Raw genomic sequence first — 23,906 nt, forward strand, 5'->3', positions numbered from 1 at the left:
ATAGTGGTAAGTGCTCATTGATCAAAACAATCAAGAACTTTGACTTACTTCAGAGTCGGAGTTATATTCTGCTGTGGCTTTATAGCCTTTAGCTGATACCATGAACAGCTTCTATATACCTGACGGATGTTTTTCAGTCGTACTTGTTCTAAATGGGAATACAAGACAAAAGTTTAAACAATTTTAGACTCCTTTTAAATTAATCATTTAGTTAACATAACAATTAGTAAAGAAAAATATTTGCAACAAACCGGTTTCTTATGCACACAGGGCTTAGGCTTTATTGTATAAGGACATTCCTAAAACTTTCTATTATTTTTTTTAATACTAGAAATTAGTCATGTGGACATTTACGAGGGATCTGATCTCATTTAGCCCCACTGATGAGAAGAAAGAAGGGGCTTTGGAGCTACCATCCATGCGGCTGTGTGTGGTAATGCAGTACAATGCCATTCTCTTCGTGAGTTGTGCCAACACGGTCATGTACTGCAGGGAAAGCGTGGCATTTCAAGCACAGCAGCACCTTCTTCTGTTGGGTTCCCTTTTCTGAGGACAGGCAATTAATGTTATATCCTGGAAATACCTGTTTTGGTTTTTTTAGTGCATCCCCAAAAAAAATGAAAAATTAAGCAACTTTGCAAATAGTCTTGATGAAAAAAAATCTCCTACCATTTAGTGTCTACAGCTTCTATACATGTAGTCTGATGTGTCTCCATGTCTGATCTTGCATTCATGCTCCCTTCCACCTGTCGCCTTAGGTCTCTTGCACACGACAGTTGTGCCACTCGGGGCCATTTTTGACGGCACCCGATCGTCTTCACGGATCTATTCACTTTAGCGTGTGAATCGGGTCCGTGAAAAATTGTTAGAGTCTCCAATCCAAGGAAGGATAGAACATGTCCTATCTTTCCTCAGATCACTGACGGGACTCGGACGGCACACATGGTCATGTGCATGAGGCGTTAGTCTTGAAACTCTTGCAAATAAAAGCAGTCAAAAAGTTGGGGACAGATGGAAGGGACTTTAAATGCACATGGTTTCTTTGTTGTCTAAACATTTTGACACATAGTATAAACTAGTTGCAAAGGTAAAAATATTATTTTCAGAAGAACGTGCAGCTTCTTCTAGATTCCTGATTATTATGGTTAATTCATGAAGATTAGCGATAAGGAAGTTAAAATGGCACCTGCCCTAACAGAACCTCAGTGCCAATTGCAATAGAAATATTACTTGCAAATTATTCGGAAACGCGTCTTCAAGAAGGTACCAAAACTGCTTTACTTCCTTGGGTAATAAAAATAAATTTCTGTGGCTACAGATTCCTTTTAAAATTGGAAAAATGGAACATTAGCAAGCCACTTTTTACCCCTTGACAGCGCTTTTTGATCCCAAAATCCAGGTTACACTGGGACATTTATCAACCACACTAAGGCCTCATTTAGATGGCCGTATTGCAGCCGCAATTTAGCGTCCTTAATACGGCCAGAAGTCCCAGCCCTACCGCATGTCTAATGACCCAATTATTAGACCTGAGATTGAAGGAGCTGCCACGCTGCTTGGTGCGGTGTGCCCTTCAAAGTTTCCAGTCACATCGGCACTCCCAGCCACTGGCTCTGCACGGGGAGTGCCGATGCGCAGTGAAAAATACGCAACGCTATTTGATATCAATGATTAGGGAAACAGAAGCTTAGGTTTGCGTTTAGGGGTTAACCTGACGGAAACCTCAGACGGAACCCGTCAATGGAAGGGCAAGGGTGATGTGAACAGGCCCTTAGCTAGACCTTAGATAACAGACTCTCCCATAAACAAGCAAGCTCATGTATGTTTACTACCATAGATAAGTGGGATAAGCCTCTACCAGAAACCTGACAAGGTGTTTCAAAGTTATTTTTATGTGCCTTTTCTACACTGTCAAATGTGCTGTTTTCTTTTCCTAGAAAAGAATGGCCGAATTCACACAGGGCAGATTTTCACGCAGCTTTTTTGAGTCAAAGTCAGGAGCATATCCTTAAGGGAGGAAATTATATAGGACAGAGCTCTTTTTTTGTATCAACACATATATTTTTTTGCCATAAAATAAAAAATTGGCACAGTATAAATCCGGCCTATAGACAATGTCACATATGTACAAGTAATTCAATCCTAAAGTTTATACATCCGTAACCCAGGAGCCCTTGCTCTAGAGAAGAATTCAAGCTTCTGTCCAAAACCAATGTCTAGTGTACCTAACTTCCAAAAGGCTGAGGGCAAAGAATAAGACACCTTTGCAATAATGCAGTAATTTGATTAACCCCTTTACGATGAAGGACGGATATATCAGTCCTACGCAGGAGCTAGTTACCACATAAGGACGGATCTATCCGTCCTCTGATCACGTGGGTACTGCCATTGTACCCACGCGATCAGCGGCAGGAGCACAGCTATTATACACAGCCTGGCTCCTGCCGTAATCAAATCGCCTTCTGATTCCGGCAGTTTAACCCATTAGATGCCGCTGTCAATAGAGACAACGGCATCTAATGTGTTTGACAGAGGGAGAGCGCTCCCTCTGTCACCCCATGGGCACCCCCGCAAAGAAATCGCGGGGCGCAGTTGGGTTTCCATGGCAGCCGGGGGCCTAAAAAAGGTCCCAGGTCTGCCTTCAGCAGCGGCCTATTAGGACGTGCCAGAGGCATGGCTTAATAGGCAATAATGCTTTGGTATACTAGATATACCAAAGGCATTATATAAGCGATCAGCAGATCGCATGGTGAGGTCCCCTGGTGGGAAGGAAAAAAATAATGTAAGTCAGTTAAATAAAGTTTATGAAAAAATAAAAAGATTACAGCAAAAATAAAATAACTTTTTTCCCCAAAAAGTGGTTTTATTTCGTAAAAGTGTCAAAACACATAACACCTACACATACATGGTATCCCCGCAATCATAACGACTCGAACAATAAAATAAACACATTAATTAAACTGCCAGATGAACGGCTTCTAAAAAAACACAAAATGTTCTCTTTTCTGCCATTCCCCCATAAAAAAAAAATAATAAAAGTTAATCATTAAGTCCCATGTACCCCAAAATCGTACTAATGAAAACTACACCTTGCCCCACAAAAATCAAACCCACATTGACAGAAAAATAAAAAAAAGTTACGGCTCTTGGAATGCAGTGATGCAAAAAAACATAATTTTTTTCTAAAAGGGTTTTTATTGTGCAAACGTAGGAAAACATAAAACCTTTATATAATTGGTATCCCCGTAATCGTCCAGACCCATAGAGTAAAGGTAACATGTTATTTACGCTGCATAGTAAACGGTGTAAATTTATAACGTGAAAATCAATGCTGGAATAGCTGCTTATTTTCAATTCTCTCCTAAAATAAAAGGTAATAAAAGCTAATCGATATATTATATGCACCCAAAAATGCATCCCGGCCACTTACTGATCACATGGTCGGGAGTTACGGAAACTAAGTAACACGCTGAGCTTCAGTTTGCGTAACTACTATTCAGTTCTATGGGAGTTACGGAAACAGCGTAGCTCAGCGAGTTACATAGTTTGCGTAACTCCCGACCGCGTAAATCAGTAAGTGGTCGGGAGTCAGCGTGAGCACAAAAAGCTGGAACGGGGTTTAGGGGACCCCGTTCTAGAGATACGTGTGGGTCCCAGAGGTGGGACACGCATCTATCTGACATTTATGACATATCTTGTGAATATGTCATAAATGTCTCGGACGGGAAAACCCCTTTAAGGCTGGATTCACACGACCGTGATTGGACCGTGAAAAACGGTCCGTGTGTCAGCCAGATTTCCCGGCCCAATCACGGTCAGTTATTCATGTCCAATACGCATCACTGTCCCCAAAGGGATTTCCTTTGTCAGGGTTTTTTTTGTCCCAATCCTGTGAAAACACCACCATGCCCATGTAGATAGTGCCACAGCTTGTCAGATGGGGCAGACCAGGAGTAGCAGGGCGGAGCTTCGTCCTGCAGCATGGAGTGACGACACTAGGGTTGCATGATGCATCAAAACATCGACACTGCTTGTATGCCGTGCACCCTCAAACGGTTCGCTAATGATTGCTGGCACTGAAGACAGAACATGGCGGGCACCTTACAAAACAGCCCCATGTTCTGTTTTTAGTGCTCATTAGTGCAGTGCCGCCCGCATTACCTTATGCCGACCGTGCGGACACGCTTATTGCCAGGCGCGGGGTAATCGCTGTATTACACAGCCGCAGCCCCGCTCTAACGGCAAAGATCAGAGGAACCTCTCATCTCCGCCGCTATTCTCCTGAATGCTGCGATCAAAGCGGACCACCATTGCAGCATTCAAAGGGTAAATGAGAAGGGGGGGGGGGATGCCCTTTGGATCGGGTCACAGGGAATCCATGTGACACGATCGAGGTACATACGTACCATATATGGGCAGATAGTCCAGGGTCCATTGATGGACCCCAGGGCTGTCTGACCATATTTCCTGTTAGGGCATACTTAAATTTATAGCGTTATTTATGATGCTTACACCGTTATAAAATAAAAACTGCTTTCTTTCACTTATTAATGTGAGGTACGAGGTATTTTGAATTATGAACCTCCATGTGCCTCACATTTATAGTAATTAACACAATCATGTACCTCATACATTAACCCAATGTTGTCCATTATGACTGAGGAACATGATGGGGTTAATAACTATGTGAGGCACATGGAGGTGCAAAATTCATCACACCAAGTGCCTCATCAACAAATGGAAGAACTTTTTTTTAATTATTGTTGGCAAAGTATAGTTTTGGTATCGAGTATCGCAATATTACACAAAGTATCGGTATCGAAGGCCAAATTCTGCTATTAGGACAACCCTAGACGGCACCACTAAAGAACCGATTCAACGATTCTGTTAAAAAACAGAAATCGACAGAGGCCTTGAAGGCGAATTAATTTGATTAATCGTCTAGCCCTACCGATCGCTAACTAGTGATGCCAGCTGTTTCAAATCCTAAAATGTGATAACAGGACGCCCACTCCAAGAGAGCAGAGCAACAGTCCTAAATTTTCTCCATTTGTAGAAAATTTATTTAACCCTGGATTGAGGTACATTCAGGTCTTTAGCAATGCTTTTGTAGGCTTTTCCAACTTCATCCTTCTCTATAACACATCTGAGCTCTTCTGAATGTTTTGTGCCTTGAGGCATGGTTCACACTAACCAATCTTTCTTGAGAAAAGATTTGTCAGTTAAGGTCCTATTACACGGCCCTGATCGGCGCTTGTTTTCTCCTTTCACAAGGAGCTATGATCGATAATGTATGGGGACACTGCTCGTTCCCATGAATTACCATCATGTCAGCAGCACATCTCCCCATTTACACAGGTAGATGTGCTGCCAACAAAGATAATATTTATTGCTCCATAAACAATACAATCAGTCGATGAACGGGTTTGCTTGTTAATCGCCTGATCATTGCCCTGTTTATACAGGGCAATGATCGGGAATGAGCATTTCTTATGTGCACCCGTTTGCCCGATCATTGGCAACTGGCCTCGGCCCACACTTCTAACCTCACCTACTTAATTGCAACACCTTTTGCCATTACCTCTTAATCCAAGTCATTAACACAGAGGTTCACGTCTTTTTCGTCTACTGTAGATGTTTACTCAGTGGGGAAAATATATCAACAGGTTTAAGCCAGTTTCTAGCTGCAAAAAGTTGCACATTTTGGCACACGCCACAGTTGCGCTAGAATTGTTACATAGTTTGTACGGTTGAAAAAAAACATTCTTGCCACTTTCTGAAAGGGGTGATAAAGGGGCGTGGTTTTGTCAAAGGGGCATGGCCTCCACCAGAACGACAGATTTATAATAATTTACGCCAGAAACGACCGCTCTATAGAACTGACGAAGATAGTCGAGTGCTATACTCCGCTATTTCCATCAGTGTACCAGGGCAACCATTACCTTAGAACCGGTTGTAACATTTTTATTCTCTTAAAGGGGATGTACCAGAATCAACAATTATAAGAATAGGTGATAGTTGACTGGTCACTTGGACCCCCACTGATCACGCGAACGGGGGTCCTAAACCCTCTGTTCCATTGAATGGAGCGGAAGTCGAGCATGAGCACTGACGCTATACTCAGTCTATAGAAACGTGGAAAAAACACAAGCATAGCGCTCAGCTGTTTCTTTTAATCCCACAGACATTGCATGTAGCGGAATGCGCATGTTTGAAGACGGCTCTATACAAGTTCCTCACCACTGCAAATAGGTGATAAACGTTGAATCCGGTACAACCCCTTTAAAAGTACTAATAACTGAAAGAATTACACAAAAATAAAAAAAAATAAAAAAAAAAAGACTCCTGATGAATTGGAGAATGGGAAATAAAACGACCTACACTTTATATCTGGCATAACAGAAATATATGCAATCTTTTGAAAAATAAAAAAACAAGGCCTCCAGGTGGATGGTCACTCAGCAGAAAATGTAAATTCTACATCAAGAATTCAGTGGCAGCTAAGAGCCGATGGCGCAATTGCAAAAGTAGTAATGGCAACAGATGTCACCCTAACTTCAGATTTCCCCTTAAATGGACACTAACTTTTCATACAGCTTTTGCTAATCTAATAGAATACCGGATACAAATCAGCTTTGTAATTTACTTACTGTTAAAGAGGCTCTGTCACCAGATTTTGCAACCCCTATCTCCTATTGCAGCAGATCGGCGCTGCAATGTAGATTACAGTAACGTTTTTATTTTTAAAAAACGAGCATTTTTGGCCAAGTTATGACCATTTTCGTATTTATGCAAATGAGGCTTGCAAAAGTACAACTGGGCGTGTTTAAAAGTAAAAGTACAACTGGGCGTGTATTATGTGCGTACATCGGGGCGTGTTTACTTCTTTTACTAGCTGGGCTTTCTGATGAGAAGTATCATCCACTTCTCTTCAGAACGCCCAGCTTCTGGCAGTGCAGATCTGTGACGTCACTTACAGGTCCTGCATCGTGTCGGCACCAGAGGCTACAGTTGATTCTGCAGCAGCATCAGCATTTGCAGGTAAGTAGCTACATCGACTTACCTGCAAACGCCGATGCTGCTGCAGAATCATCTGTAGCCTCTGGTGCCGATGTGTCCTCGCTCGTCTGACACGATGCAGGACCTGTGAGTGACGACACAGCGTGATCTCTCGAGAACACGGCTGTGTCTGCACTGCCAGAAGCTGGGCGTTCTGAAGAGAAGTGGATGATACTTCTATACACAACGCCCAGCTAGTAAAAGTAGTAAACACGCCCCGATGTATGCACATAATACACGCCCAGTTGTACTTTTACTTTTCAACACGCCCAGTTGTACTTTTGCAAGCCTCATTTGCATAAATACGAAAATGGTCATAACTTGGCCAAAAATGCTCGTTTTTTAAAAATAAAAACGTTACTGTAATCTACATTGCAGCGCCTATCTGCTGCAATAGCAGATAGGGGCTGCAAAATCTGGTGACAGAGCCTCTTTAAAATTCAGTTGTTTTATACATCCAAATTCTGTGTGAAGGTACTGCCACTAGGTGTCTCCCTTCCTGTAGTCTGCTACCCACCCTCTGTTTTCAACTAAAATCTGTCTTTAGTTACAAACAGACTGCAGGAGTTTGGGGTATGTCTCTTCACAGCCTGCCCCTAGAAATCTAGGGGGAGGGGAGGAGTGAGCTGGAGAGACAGACGCTGACCATAGAGGTCTATGGAGGGGGAGCAGGGGAGCGAGACACAAACGCTGCTGCCCATAGAAGTCTATGGAAAGGGGAGGGGAACAGAGTGAGAGGAGAAAGACAAGGAGAGAGACGTCCTGCAGCTTCCTGGGAAGAGTTATATCTCATCTCAGTGCTTGATTCTCAGCTACAATGCTCAGCACTGCTGTATAATCTCCTCATGCTGCTACAACAACTTCTATCTAAATATATACATGATAGAAATAGGGGAGCAGGATCCTTTCTTTTTCTCTATGTGCTGAGTATAGAAGACATGACAGCAGTTAAACTACGCACCACTAGCTCAAAGGAAACTGAGAATTAGAGATAGAGCCTGTAGAGGGGAAAACTGCAAAAAGAAAAAAATAATAATAATAATTAAGAATTAAAGTCATAAAATGACCAGAAATAGTCGTATTCCTTATAAGTTAGTTTTGACTCAGATCTTTCCTTTACTCCTCACATTCAATCACTTTCACGCTCCTGTCATTTTCACCTCAAAAACATCTCCAGAATCCACCCTTTTCTCACTGGGGAAACAGCCAAAACTCTTACGGTTGCTCTGATTCAGTCTCGTCTTGACTACTGTAACTCATTACTAGTCGGTCTTCCCCTCACCAAACTCTCCCATGTTCCCTCTAAATTGTAAAGTGCTGCGTAATATGTTGGCGCTATATAAAGATTATTATTATGAACACATATGACAGCTTATTCTGAAAAGCCACATGAAATATTAGATACACTTTGAGCGTCATTTACATGAGCAAATAACAGCACTGAGTGATCGTGCACGATAAAAGATTAATGCGAGTAGGTGTTACAACTGAACGACTAGCGATAAAACGCTTGTTGATCGTACAAAATAATCGTTTATACTAATTGTTGGTCATTCTGACATTATGGTATTTAAAATGTGTAGCTAAATATTCCACAAACTTCTGACATGTCATAGTGACATGTCAGAAGTTTGGATTGGTGGGGGTCCGAGCACCACCAATTGCTAGAACGAAGCAGATGAAGCGCTCGTGTGAGAGCTCAGCCGCTTCGTGTCTGTTTGGCTTTTTCCGGAAAGCCGATGTATCGGAGTACGGGCTCATAGACTTTCTATTGTGTACATACACCGATACATTAATTTCCGGAAAAAGCCGAACAGACACGAAGCGGCTGAGCGCTCACACGAGCGCTTCAGCTGCTTCGTTCTAGAGATTGCTTGGGGGTCTCAGTGCTCGGACTCCACCAATCCAAACTTCTGACATGTCTCTATGACATGTCAGAAGTTTGTCTAACGCTTAGCTACACTTTAAACATGATTCATTTGATTGATAGCAGATCTAACACAGACAACCGGACGATACATTTTTAACAATTATTGAGACAGTAACATTGTGTGTAAATACTGCTCTGTAAATCGCTATCGATCGCTTACAGCAATCATATCAAAGATCCCTAAGACGATTATCTGCTCGTGTAAATAAACATTTACGGTCTAATCCTGGGGGGGCTGGACAGTCGGTTAATTTCCAATGACTAACATTAAGCACGTTTATACTATATGGAATCAGTGTCTGATCGGTGGGAGTGACTGACTGGACCCCCACAGATGGCGAATTAAGGCTCTGTTTACATCTGCGCTACGGCTACCATTCATAGAGGTACGACGGATCCCAAAGGCACCAGATGGACTACATTGTCAGTGTGTCCGTCAGGGGTCAGTTAAGGTTTTTATCATTTCGACCGCTCATAGTGCTATACTTGCCGTCATATGTAAGCGCAAATGTAAACATAGCCTAAAATGAAAAACCAGTGACCCCTTCAGCTTGTCTCTGCCCAGAGCCACTCCAAAAGTGCTGTGAATAAATTGCAACATAGCCTTGGATTCATCTGAATGGGTTGTGTTGCAATATCAGACTGTTTATGAGACATAACTACAGCCCACCCAAAACACACTACTTGAGGTGACGTAAGGGCCCTGTCCATTTGACTGTACAGGGTCAGATATTACAAATAGCAGCCCTGGTCACAACGGCGATGACTGGAGAAAACGGATTGAACAAGTTGGATTTTTTTGGCTATTCTTCAGATTCTATTGCCTGCCTGGAAGCCTGCGGAATCTCACACTTCACCTAAATGTGTCTTTAGGGTCAATGGGTGTCTACCATAGATAATGTGGGGTGTGCGGATGAGGACTTTACCACCAGCAATATAACACTCCTCACAATATGGTACCTTATCCACGACCCTATGACATCACTAGAAAAATCAAGGACATGTAAGCACCCAGGCATTGTTCCAAGAACCGGCTGTATATTTCTCATTCACATCCCATTCCAGCTGCAGACATGGCAGCACTGTGGTGTAAGGAGCCATACACATACACAGGAAACATAGAGACTGTGTACACCACCAGTTCTCGAAGCCCCGGCATCACTTTTTCCATTACCCTCACCCGAGTTCTGGTCACGGGGCCACAGGTAATATGTGGCCGGGATGACAATCAGTCCCACGAAGGAGGTCAGAAAGTAGAGGAACGTGTTGCCACTGTCGTCATACTGGAACTGTTGGCCAGCCATGGCTGCCCTTTCCTCTACTTGCCGGACAAACTAGCCGTAACTGGGCTCCTTACAGCTCACGACACTTGAACACCGACCGACCGACGGCCGTTTCCCGGCGAAGGCCCCGCCCACCTCTTCCTTGTCACGCCCACACATCGCATCACCACCAAGCAAACCTCGCGACGACGGGCATAGAATACGTGTTATTTCCTTGAACAAACTTTATTAGAAAATGACAACGTATACATGGCAGGGTTATTTGAATAAACTTTATTAGAAACAGACACATGTGAACACACAGTGGAAGGTTGCAGTGTAACGTGCTGTACAGGATTTATATCGTCAACAGAAATAGCCCATTTAGATTGAAACCATTACAGAGCATTGGGTATAGCAATATATTATTTAAGATAAGTATTAGCTCTGGTGGTTCCGTTTGGAAAGGTAAAGTCTGGTAACATGGTGGGATGTCCTGCCCTTTATGACCCACTGAGTGTCCAGTTTCAGGTGACCCACAGTCTTTTTGCTGGTGAGCTGTTGGGATAACATTTTGGGTGGTATTGTGATAATGAGTTTTGGGCCGAATTCAGATGACCGTCGTGTACGTCTGTGTGACGACCATGAAAACAATGGCCGTTACATGGACGTATGTATTTCAATGGGCCGTTCACACGGCTGTTGTTTCAATGGACCGCGTGAAGGGTCAGTTGAAAATTAGAACATGTCCAATTGTCTTCCATTTTTACGGATCCCTCGATAGTTTTAAAGATATGGGAAAACGGGACCCGCATAGATGCAACTCGGATGTGAAAAATGCCCATTTTTCACATCCGAGTTTGCACTCGTTCGTGTGAATCTGGCCTTGGGCTGTGGTTTTACACATGTATAATACGGGTGCATTTTTGTGCCAATATAATAGCTGTAAATCTCGGACCTCGATTTGCTGGCATACCATGGGCACAAAAATGTGTGAGAAACTGAGTGATCTAAGATATCATTTATTTCTATGTAAACCCTGCCCACGTGTAGAGGTAATGTCTCCATAATGACAAAGGTTCTCCATTAACATTGCCAGCAAAGTGCCCCCATAAACAATACTTCCACCAAAGTGCCCTCCATAAACAATACTTCCACCAAAGTTCCCCCCATAAACAATACTTCCACCAAAGTTCCCCCATAAACAATACTTCCACCAAAGTTCCCCCCATAAACAATACTTCCACCGAAGTGCTCCCCATAAATAGTGCCCGCTGATTGCCCTGCATAAACAATAGTTAAGTAAATTGGCCCTTATAAACAATGCCAGCAAAGTGCTCTCATATACACTATATGGACAAAAGTATTGGGACACCTACAGGAGCTTTTATGACATCTTATTCTAAATCCATAGGTATTAATATGGAGTTGGTCCCCCCTTGGCAGCAAAAACAGCTTCCAAGCTTCTATAAGATTTTGGATTGTCTGTGGGAATTTTTGCCCATTTATCCAGAAGAGAATTTGTGAGGTCAGACAATGATGTTGGGTGGGAGGGCTTGGCACGCAATCTCTGTTCTAGTTCATCCCAAAGATGTTTGATGGGGATGAGGTCTGGGCCAGTCATGTTCTTTCACACCAAACTCACCCAATCATGTCTTTATAGACCAAGCTTTTTTTTGCACTGGGGCACAGTTGTGCTGGAACATAAAAGGGTCTTCCCCAAACGTTCCCACAAAGTTGGGAGCATTCAATCGTCCAAAATGTCTTACTATTCTGAAGCATTAAGATTTCCCTTCACTGGAATTAAGGGGCTTAGGCCAACCCCTGAAAATCAACCCCATAGCATTATCCCTCTTCCACCAAACTTTACAGTTGGTACAATGCAGTCAGACTGGTGACGTTCTCCTGGCATTCGCTAAACCCAGACTCGTCCATGAGACTGCCAAATAGGGAAGACTCCAGCATTGACACGCATTATACCACTCTATCCGACGCTTGACATTGTGCTTGGTGATGTAAGGCTTGCAGGCAGCTGTTTGGCAATGGAAACCCATGCTAAGAAGCTCCCGTCACACAATTTTTTGCAGATGTTAATGCCAGAAGAGGTTTGGAACTCTGCAGTTATTGAGTCAGTAGAGCGTCCGCAACTTTTTTGCACTATGTAACTCAGCACTCAGAGATTGAGCTCCGTAACTTTACATGGTTTGCTACTTTGTGGCTGAGTTGCTGTGGTTCCTAAACTCTTCCACTTTGTAAAAATACGACTCACAGCTGACTGTGAAATGTCTAGGAGGAAGAAATTTTTTGCAAACTGACTGAATAGGTGGCATCCTATTACCCCACGACCCTGAAATTCAGTGTGCTCTCTAGAACAACCCATTCTTTCACAAATATTTGTAAAGGCAGACTGTATGGCTCGGTGCTGGATTTTATACACCTGTGGCAATGGGACTGAATAAAAGACCTGAATTAAATGATTAGGGGGGGTGTCCCAATAATTTTGTCCATAAAGTGTAAATAGTGCCAGAAATGTCCCACATCAACGGTGCCAGCAGACTGCCCCCATATATAGTAGTGTCCTCAAAGTATTCGATATAAATAATCAAAATGAACCCAATAAAAAAAACAACCGCCAGCAGAGTGAATAAGTTAGTGCTTAACTTCATACAGCCAAAGAATTGAAGCATACAATTCTGCCTGCCTGCAACTGCCACAAGGGGGAGCTCTGCATACATATTTATACAATTCCCGCTGAACTCAATGAAAGCAATATAAATACATATGCAGCAGGCTCCTACAGTCATAACTACCAGTAATCTTTGCAGGAGACTTGCCTGCAGGGGTGCGAGGGATCTTCTCTGTTTGGGCAGAAATGGCATAAAATCTAGGGTAAACTAGATGCCCAACCAATTAGATTGTCTTTATCATTTTCTAACCTGCCCTAAGCAAATGAAAGCCTGAATCTTTTTTGGTTGATACATGCACACACTCAACATTTGCCTGCAAGAATGTAATACATGAGGCCCAAAGTGTCTACTCCATGATGACCTAGTGGCAAGTTTAGGTCCAGTATATGGTGTTATGTGATCACATGCTCCACAATGCTACAAATAAGTAGGCTGACAGCTGCTTTGTTTTCTTCTCCGCTGAAGCTACATATGATCAGTCAATGAAGATTTCTACAGACATTGCTGCTGTGAATGGAGGAAAGGTGTTTGCAGTAATATATGATTTACAAACCTAATTTTTTCTAGGGAAAGGGTAGCCATCCAACATGCTTTACCACCGGAAATTCACATATCTGCACAAGCACACAATGTCCCCACAGTCTTTTGAGATTTCGGCACACATTTTTATGGAGATGGTGGATATACTTGTACAGACCAGTTGTTTGCAAGTGAACAAAAGCTAAGGTATAGCTAAGGTGTTGTACTTGTCAGGGTCAACTGATAAAATGTAACAGTATCTGCTTTGCTACTTGAAGAATGCATATCTGATGAGGGATTTTGTGGAGAAAACATATTTGAAGAAAGAAAGTTTTATCCATAAGGCTATCTTACAATTATTGGAACCATTGCAACATACAATTTTAGGAACTTTTTTTAAAATAGGTTACATTTTTTCACGATGGCCTATGATACACAGAAAACAAAACATACAAGCGTGAATTCCCCCTTACAGCTGCTAGAAAAAGTGGAATTAGCTGGATTTCTGCATTGATTACTAATAAAATTTGGTCTGTTTGTTATCAAAGTCACAATTATAGATAAACACAATATGACTAAACTAATAACACACAGACAGTTGTATTGTTCATGTCTTTTATTGAGCACATTGAGAAACATCCACAGTGGTGGGAGAAAAAGTAAGCGAACCCTTGAATTTAATAACCTGAAGATCCCCCCTTTAGTAGCAATCACCTCCACCAAATGTTGCAACTTTGAGGAGAAATTTTGTACCATTTCTCCCTGCAAATGTTTTTAGTTCATCAATATTTCTGGTATGCCTTGCATGCGCGGCCCTCTTGAGGTCATGCCTCAGCATCTCGATAGGGTTAAGGTGTGGACTTGGCTATTCCATAACATAAATCTTCTTTATGAATCATTCCTTAGTTGATTTACTTGTGTGCTTTGGGTCATTATCTTGTTGCATCACCCAGCGTCTGTTTAGCTTGAGGTCATGGACTACTGCCCTTGTCTGTCTGAGGCCCCCAGACATACAGTAACAGTCAGTGTGAAGTCACACCTCCAAAACCACACTTCGTTTTTACCCATGTTGGGGTGTATTTACACCTACCAGTTTTGCTGTATTTTTTGTTGCAATTTGGGGAAAATCCATTCAAACACCATGGGAGTGACAGAATCAGCTGAGTACAGCACTTTGAAACTAAAACTGAACATGCAATGATTTTGTATAGGTAGAGAGTGGGCCCAATGTACCCCAATACAGTGCTAGTGCTTGCTAGTTGTGCCTTGACCCTCCTCTGTTGTGGTGACCTCACACCCCGTTAACTTACGTGACCTCGCTTGCGTTTCCACAGTCGAAACTATGTATGATTGATATACCATTTACTTTCAGTACCAATGCTCTACCAGATATAAACAGCAATTTATTTTGTTATAAATTGAAAAACATTTTCAATACATAGTACACAAGGTGTTTATCTTATTTTTGTAGGACTTATACTTTTTTTTCTGTAGTTAAATATATGTTACTATAGGATATGCTAATTATGTAATTATTTCATGTGTATAGACACAACTTGAAGTCTGAGATGGACCGAAGCGTCAAAATTATTTTGGATATTCTATTTGGAGATTAGAACACTGAATTGATCATTATATTGATGAAGAATTTTGTTTATCAATATTTAATGTCAACTGGTGACCAATAAAGCCATAACTTATTTTAACTGAAGCCAAGCAGTGCCATAGATTTATTACTATTGGGATACTGATTGAACAATACTTGCAAGTGGCACCCAAATACATCAGAAGTGCTATTTAAATTTTTCTAAACCTCTCCTGACATGTCTGTTATAGTAAATCCTAAATTACCCATGAGATCATCTACTTTGTGTTGTGATGTTGCTCTTTATTCCCCCTGGAAATGTATAAATAAAGTCTAGCCTACATAGGGACTTTTTGTATCGCAACAATTTCATATTAACTATGAAGCTACAGCTGCAGTACAAAGCCATACATTGAAATGTATGTAATCTTGTGGACTGCAGCTGTTACTAGATAGTTAAAATCAATCAGTAGTGCTACAAAAAGTCTCCGTGTAGCCCAGGCATATTTTGACAACTGTTTGTAACCATTCTCCTTGGCAAAACAATGTAAACGGTCAGTGATGATTTGACACTGTCAGACTGTGTATGGTCACAGCCCTTTGACAATGGGGCGGGGACTGTTTGACAAGGGGCGTGGCCAGTTCGTGTGGTGGTGGTGGAGAATAGGAAAGGAGAAAAAGAAGTGCCAGGAACCAGCAACAAGGCCTTCCCTCAGGGCACAGGAGCAGGTAAGCACCATGCTGTACAGTTATGCACCGGGATTCCATCACCCCTGGCTAACAAGCAAATGAGTGGGGTGTTTTCCAGGACTTGGTCCTTAAAGAGGTTATCCCAGAATCCAAAATGATCACCTATCCACAGCATTTGACTGGTCTCTGAGGGCTACACCATTTTGACCCCAGCCGATCCTGAGAATGGGAACCTGAACCCCTGTTCCTCCTCACTGCACCCACAGCAGCGAGGAGGAACTTAAATGGAGCAGCAGTCGAGCATGGGTACTGCCTCTCCATTCAATGTCTATGAGAATGACAGAAACAGCTGAGCGCTGTACTCAGCTATTGCCGTCACTCCAATAGACTTTGAATGAAGCGGCAATGCGCACACTCGACCGCTGCTCCATTCATTGTCCTCACTGCCGTTTGACCAGTGAGGAGGAACAAGGGGGTTCGGAACCCCCTAACATCTCAATCATGTATCTGGGATTGCATGTGCAATGAAAAAAAACATAAAAACAACAGCTGTGGTTTAAGGGTGGCTGGTTATAAATCCCAGTTACCTCTGCCGCCTTTATACTGCAGGTGGAGATAAGCAGGTTTAGGATGGGCCGCTACTCATGGGCCAGTGCTGTGTACGATTTTGGTCTCATCACTCCAAAATATTTTGTTCCAGTAATGTTGAGGCTTTTTTCTAGGTGCTGTTTGGCATATTGTAATTGGGCTGTTTTGTGGCGTTGGTGCAGCAATGACTTCTCACGCAACTCTACCATGCAGCCCATATTGTTAACAAAATTTTTTTGTCCACCACCATATGCCAAAAACTATACAAGGGTTCCGTTGTTTTGACAAAATCAATAGCGCAGTCGACTACTGAATGTGAACACAGCCTAACACATATGGTAGGCTTAGATAGAGGGCACGTGTGATACTGTTTGTTGGACCTTGTATCTAAGCCTACCACATGGTATGCTTAAAAGGGGTTGTCGAGTCCCCAAACATTGATAGCCTATCCTCAGGATATCCCATAAATAGCTGATGGGTCGGGGTCCGACTCCCGGGACCCCGCCAATCATCTGTTTTGAAAGGGGTGCAGCGCTCGTACAAGCGCTGCTTCCCCTTCATTTCCCTTACTTGCTCACACTGTGAATCGCTGACACGTCCGTGTTGGCGATTCAGTGTGAGAAAGTGACCGGAATGAAGGGGAAGTAGCGCTCGTACGAGCGCCGCACCCCCTTCAAAACAGCTGATTGACTCGGGTCCCGGGAGACGGACCCCGACCCATCAGCTCCAGCAGACAGTGGTATTAAACTTACCCTCCTCTTCGGCTGCAGCGGAGGTCCTGACTCCATCCAGGGTCGGAATCTTGTGCGCAGCACATAGCGTTGTGCCATCATGCGATGTGCACAGCTCTGTGACTTCAGGACCGCCACTGCGCTCCGTAAGGAGGAATGTAAGTACTGTCCGTTACTATAGTAACGGGGCCCCCGTGTAGTTTATTACATAGGCCCCGGTTACTATAGTAACTTTTCATTGACGTGGTTCGGGGCCCGGTCGCAATTGCGACCGCTGCGACCCCCATAGTTACGCCACTGGCTCTGTTAGGGGCTTCCGTCACAAAGTCTGTCATTATACTGGACAAAATAGCAAAGCATGCAGCACTATTTTGTCCAGCAAAATGATGAAAACCATGATGAAAACCGACAGAACCCATTAAAGTCAACGGGTTCCAATCAAACAAGGTACAGGTGGGAGATACATACCCATCATTGCCATCTCAACCTGTGTATGTCAACTTGAAAGTATATTATATTAACATTCAAGAGTATATAAACTTTTGTGAATGGGGAAGAGGGGGAGGTAGACCTCCAGCTCACCGTTTAGTTGTGTCTGAGTGCAGACAGCGCCCGGATTCCCGCGCGGCCAGCGGTACACAACAGGAAGAAAAAACAGAACCAAGATCCAGCGCTGGGTGTGCGTTAAAAAGGAACTCCTGTTCCAATTTTATTGGTATAACAAAGATAAAAATGATAGAACTATATGGAGTAGTTCTGTGGCAGAGTACAGGAATGAATGTTAGGTGAAGGATAGCAGTAAGCCCTGTTCAAATGTGCCTACGCATTTCTGACACGTCTGTGTCCTTATTCATGGCATATAAACTTTTGATTAGAGCAATCTGTGATTTCAGATATCATTAAGATTATTTAGGCTGGGTTCACACGACCTATTTTCAGGCGTAAACAAAGCGTTTTACGCCTCGAATTACGCCTGAAAACACGGCTCAAATATGTTGGCAAACATCTGCCCATTCATTCCAATGGGTTTGCCGACGTACTGTGCCGTCGACCTGTTATTTTACGCGTCGCTGTCAAAAGACGGCGCGTAAAATAACAGCGTCGTCAAAGAAGTGCAAGACACTTCTTGGGACATAATTTGAGCCGTTTTTCATTGACTTCAATGAAGAACAGCTCCAAATTACGGCCGTAATTGACGCCTCGCAAAACGCGAGTATGAGCAATTACGTCTGAAAGAGATGCTATTGATGAAAGAGCTGGGTTAAGGTCAGATGCATGTTTGCTTATCTAGTATGCCTATATGGTTGTGTAGAGTTAAAGAATGGGATAAGGCGCCTTTTGTTAAAAAGTACCCAAAACATTAGTGGCAATGGTGAGAGGTGAGTGGCGGATTTGTGGTGCTATGTTTACGGAGGCCATTGTGGACACCAATATCACATCCTCCTCAATTGCTGCCAGTAAAACCTCTACCAAAATCTCACAAGTTTACTTACAATCTTACCATGTGCAGGCATGATAGTACACATCCATAGTCTTCTGACGGTGGAGTATGAGGCTAGCTTCCTAGAATGCTAGCTGGTGCTTAGCCCCTGTAAAAGAAACATAGTGTCACGGCGCGGGGTGTGCACCCACTGGGCCGTACCGCTTAGCGGGATAGCAGCTGGCCAAACAGGTACAATGAAATGTCTATAGTCCAGAAAGGGTACCTGAGGCAATGTAGACAGTCGTGATGGATTCAGGCTAAGAGGAGGCTCCGATAGTAGACAGACACCGGGTGGCTTGTGACACACTAGATACAGCGGAGGATACAACACGACTCCAAATCTTGACGGCACAGAGGCACGGGATACAGGGTACAGGCAGCAGGAACGGGTAACACTGGGAACTGGAAAACACTGGGAGACCATTTGCAAGGACAAACTTTAGGTAACACAACAACGCTCAGGCAATGATCAAGAGGGCAGAGCCCCTTTTATAGTCCAGCAGCATTCTGGGCTAATTGCAGGTATTCTGCAACTGTGCGCGCACTGGCCCTTTAAGGCCGTGCATTCGCGGGCGCTCGCGCCCTGCAGGAGACCGTCTCTGAAAAAGGAAGTGAGTGCCGGCGTCTCTCAGGAGGGAGATGCCGCCGAGAACTCACACGTCCATGGCCGCGGCCGTCAGAGGGTAAGTCAGAACAACGGTCCGCGGCCATAGACGTTACAGTATCCTCCCTCTTACGCCCCCTCTTCTTGGGGCCAGAGCGGGAGAGAAAATTCTTCACGAGGACAGGGGCATCGATGTTCTCCTCTGGCTCCCAAGACCTCTCCTCAGGAACAAATCCCCTACAATCCACGAAATAAAACTTCCTCCCACTTTCTTGGGGGCCAGGATCTCCCTCACTTCGAAAGTCCCTGACGAGCCGCCAGGAGCCACTGCGGAACGAGGAGTCTTGGAATAGCAGTTCAGAACCACGGGCTTCAGCAGGGAGACATGGAAGGAATTAGTGATCTTGATGGTAGGAGGCACCGAAGCTTGTAAGACACAGGATTAATTTGCAGCAGAATCTCGAAGGGTCCGAGGAACCTGGGGGCAAATTTGCAAGACGGCACCCTCAGTCGGATATTCTTGAAAGACAGCCATGCCGCCTGGAGACAAAGTGCCGCAGATAGTTCTCCATAATCTGGTTAACCCTCTCGACTTGACCATTGGACTTGGGATGGTAGGCCGAGGAGACGTCCAACTTTACACCGAGGAGACCGCAGTGCTCTCTAGAACTTTGAGGTGAACTGGACCCCTCGATCCGAGATAATATGCAGAGGCAAGCCGTGCAGACGGAAGATGTGTTGGACGAAGAGATCGGCCAGTCGGGAGGCAGAAGGAAGACCAGTCAGTGGAATAAAATTAGCCATCTTGGAAAATCGATCCACCACCACCCAGACCACACTGCACCCAGCAGATCTGTGATAAAGTCCATTGCAATATGTCGCCAGGGAGCATCAGGCACAGGCAGTGGATGGAGCATACCAGCTGGTCTGGAGTGGGCAACTTTATTTGCTGCGCACACCGTACAGGAGGAGACAAAGCCTGTGATGTCTTTGGGCAGCATGGGCCACCAGAACTGATGGGCAATTAGGTCTCTGGTCTTACGGGCACCCGCGTGACCTGCCAGCTTGGAACTGTGTCCCCAGCGAAGGATTCTTCCTCTGTCTGCCGGATGTACAAAGGTCCTTCCCAGAGGAATGTCTCTAACTTGCAGAGGGTTAACAGAGATGATACAGTAAGGGTAAATTACATTCTGTGGGGGCTCCACAGTGTCCTCTGTCTCAAACGATCTAGACAAGGCTTCGGCCCTTACATTCTTGTCGGTAGTGGAGTTTGAACTGGAACCGAGCAAAGAACAGTGACCACCTGGCTTGACGAGGATTCAGCCGTTGAACCGTCTGAAGATAGGTCAGATTCTTGTGATCCGTGAAGACCAGGATAGATGTCTCCACTCCTGCAGGGCCAGCTTGATGGCCAGTAACTCCCAATCCCCAATCGAGTAGTTGCGCTCTGCGGAAGAAAACAGTTTGGAATAGTAGCCACATACCACAGTCTTGCCTTTAGAACCTCTCTGGAACAAAACTGCGCCAGCACCAACAGAGGAAGCGTCCACCTCTAAAGAAAATTGTAGGGACACATCAGGGTGGTGAAGAATGGAGGCTGACGTGAAGGCTTTTTTCAAGGTCTCAAATGCGGCCTCAGCCTCTGGAGTCCACACTTTGGCATTTTGTGAGGGAAGAGATGGGGACTGTCAATGACGAGAAGTTGGGGATGAACAGCCGGTAGAAGTTGGCGAATCCCAGGAAGCGTTGTATGGCCCTTAAGCCTTGGGGGCGTGGCCACTCCAGGACAGCCTTTACCTTCTCAGGGTCCATCTTGAGGCCCTGATCGGAGATGATGTAGCCCAGGAAGGGAAGAGATCTTTTTTCAAACATGCACTTCTCCTGCTTGGCGTAAAGATGATTCTCCCTTAAATGAATCAACACCTGGCGGACATGACTCGGATGGGTTACTGGATCTGGGGAAAAAATCAAAATGTCATCGAGATACACCACAACACAGATATAGAGGAGATCACAAAAAATGTCATTGACAAATTCTTGAAACACCGCGGGGGCGTTACACAGGCCGAAGGGCATCACTAGGTATTCATAGTGCCCATCACGAGTATTAAATGCAGACTTCCACTCGTCACCCTGACGAATCCGAATCAGGTTGCAGACCCCCTGCAAGTCCAGTTTAGAAAAAAAAATTGCCCCCCGTATGCGATCGAACAGTTCCGATTGAGACCTCGGTAGTCAATGCAGGGACGGAGGGATCCATCCTTCTTCTTGACAAAGAAGAACCCGCCTCCGGCCGGGGATGAAGATCTACGAATGAAGCCCCTCTCCAGATTCTCCTTAATGTAGGTCGACATAGACTGAGTCTCTGGCAGGGAGAGAGGGTATACTCTACCGCGAGGAGGGGATGAATCAGGAACCAAGTCGATCGGACAATCATATGCACGATGAGGCGGCAAGGTCTCAGCCTCCTTCTTGTCGAAGACATCAGCGAACTGAGAGAAACAAGGAGGCAACCTTGCCAATGACTGATGCGGAGAAGGCTGCGGTGGATGGATATGACCCAGACAGCGGTCGAGACACTTGGGACCCCACTGGAGAACCTCTCCGGAGTTCCAATCCAGGACTGGGGCGTGCAAACGGAGCCAAGGCAAACCCAGCAGCACGGGGTTGACGGCCTTGGACAGAAAAAACAGGGAGATGAGCTCAGTGTGAAGAGCTCCCACTTGAAGTCTCAATGGCTTGGTCACGGAAACAACTTGGTCAGGCAAAGGCAGTCCATCTACCGAGGCTACGAACAACGGCCTTTCCAGGCGGACAGTGGGCAACTGGAGAAGATCCACAAGGTCTTGACAAATGAAATTAGCTGCAGAGCCAGAGTCCAGGTAGGTAGAAACCAGATGGAGGCTCTCGCCAGCGACGATGGTCACGGCAATAAACAGTTTGGAAGAGAGTCCACAATTCAATGCAGTAGCGCCCAGGGTTGTCTCTCCAACCAAACCTAGGTATTGGGGTTTTTTGGTTTCTGTGGACACAGACGCACAACATGGCCAGCGAGGCCGCAATACAGAGTCCTGAGGTGCGCCTGATATGTTTCTCTTGTACAGACAATTTTAGGCGATCCACCAGCATCGGCACCTCGGGCGTAGCAGTAGATGAAGGCAAGAGGGGTTGTTGGAAGTTGGGCGCCAATCTAGGAAGTCGTCTCTCCTGTTGCACCTCATGAGACCTCTCCCTGAGCCTTATATCTATCCGAGTAGCCAGCAGAATCAGGTCATCCAAGGCAGGTGGTAGGTCTCGGGCAGCAAGTTCGTCCTTGATCCTGGGCGACAGGCCAATGCCAGAAGGATGCCACCAAGGCCTCATTGTTCCAGGTCAGCTCTCCTGCCAGGGTTCTGGAACTGGATGGTGTATTCGCCCACGGAGGTGTCCTCTTGGCGAAGGTTGCAGATAGCCGTGGCTGCCGACGAGACACGTCCTGGCTCCTAAAAAACAGTATGGAACAACCGCACGAACCCCTGGAAGTCTCGGGTCCCTGTCAATACCAGATTGGGTTCGCCCATGCCAGGGCCTTGCGAGCAAGTAGAGACATGATGAAGGCGATCTTGGTTTCGTCCGACGGAAATGCTCGAGTGTGCAGGGAAAAATGGATATAGCATTGGTTTAGAAATCCCCTGCACGTACTTGCGTCTCCATGCAACCGAGAAGGTAATGGCAGCGAGAACCGGGGATCCGAGCCGGAACCGGCAGGAGATGTAGCAGACGGGTCGGTCGGAGGAGCTTGTATAGAGGCAGGAATGGAAGCAGCTAGTGTCCCTAGCTGCTGCGCCATGGAGTCCACTGCCATAAGAAGTTGATCCTGTCTTGTTCGGAGATCCTGCAGGTCCGCCAGCATGGCTTGGGAGGATGACATGCCCTTAAATTGACCAGCAGAGTCCATGACCTGAGCGTAGTCATGAGGTGGGGTGTGGACCCACTTTGGCAGCTGGCCAAACAGGTAAGGTATAGAGTCTATAGTCCAGAAAAGGGTACCTGAGGCAATGTAGACAGTAGCAAGGCAGGCTCGGCTGGGACCAGGCAGCAGGTAGACGTCAGGCGTGGAGTAGTAGAACCGGAGTGGAATGCAGCACAACACAACAGCAGTTTAGCACAGCAGTAGACCAAGATGGTACTGATAGCACGGAAACAGGATACAGGTACGAGGAACACTGGGAAGCTGGAAGACACTTAGGAGACCATTTGCAAGACAGACTAAGGGAAACAACAATGCTCAGGCGAGGATAAAAATGGCGATGACCCTCTTATAGTCCAGGAATTCAGGAGTTGATTATGATTTTGTGCGCACCCTCCGGGAGACAGGCTCGATACCCGGAAGTGAGTGCCGGCGCCTCACAGGGGGACGACGCAGCACAGCAGCAAGACGTCCATGGCCGCGGTCATTGAGGGGTAAGTTAAACCAACAGACCGTGGCCATAGACGTTACACTTTGCATTCCCCAGCAAACGTTGCATTTTTTTTACTAAAACAAGAGGTTCGCTTTAAAGGAACAGTGTCACCAACATTTTTTTTTTTATATCAGTTTTATGTTAGGGTTTTATTAAAAACGTTTATATTTATTTGTGTGTTTGTATGTTACTTTTTTCTATTTTTACACTTTTTCTTCCCTATGGGGGCTGCCATTTTTTTTTCCATTTCTTTATGTGTCGATTAACGACACATACAGACATGGAATACGGCAGCTCCAGTCCCATAGGGACTGCGAACGGGGCCC

The 23,906-nt window shown here is 44.9% G+C and overlaps 1 protein-coding gene across 2 annotated transcripts in view; it reads right to left on the reverse strand.

The window, feature by feature from the left end:
* SEC63 (SEC63 protein translocation regulator) overlaps positions 1-10,434 on the reverse strand; it is a 53,751-nt gene extending 43,317 nt beyond the window's left edge. The window contains exons 1-2 of one of the 2 annotated variants that reach the window (XM_075862242.1): positions 10,170-10,431; positions 49-148 (exon numbers count right to left, since the gene is read on the reverse strand). In XM_075862242.1, the coding sequence (XP_075718357.1) occupies positions 49-148; positions 10,170-10,293 (224 nt within the window). In that variant the 5' untranslated portion in view covers positions 10,294-10,431. Of the gene's footprint in view, positions 1-48; positions 149-10,169 lie in introns of both variants that reach the window. The other variant, XM_075862243.1, reaches the window with a different exon arrangement.
* Positions 10,435-23,906: the final 13,472 nt, after the last annotated feature.

The sequence above is a fragment of the Rhinoderma darwinii genome, chromosome 4 (genome assembly GCF_050947455.1).
Source record: "Rhinoderma darwinii isolate aRhiDar2 chromosome 4, aRhiDar2.hap1, whole genome shotgun sequence".
Lineage (NCBI taxonomy): Eukaryota > Metazoa > Chordata > Amphibia > Anura > Rhinodermatidae > Rhinoderma > Rhinoderma darwinii.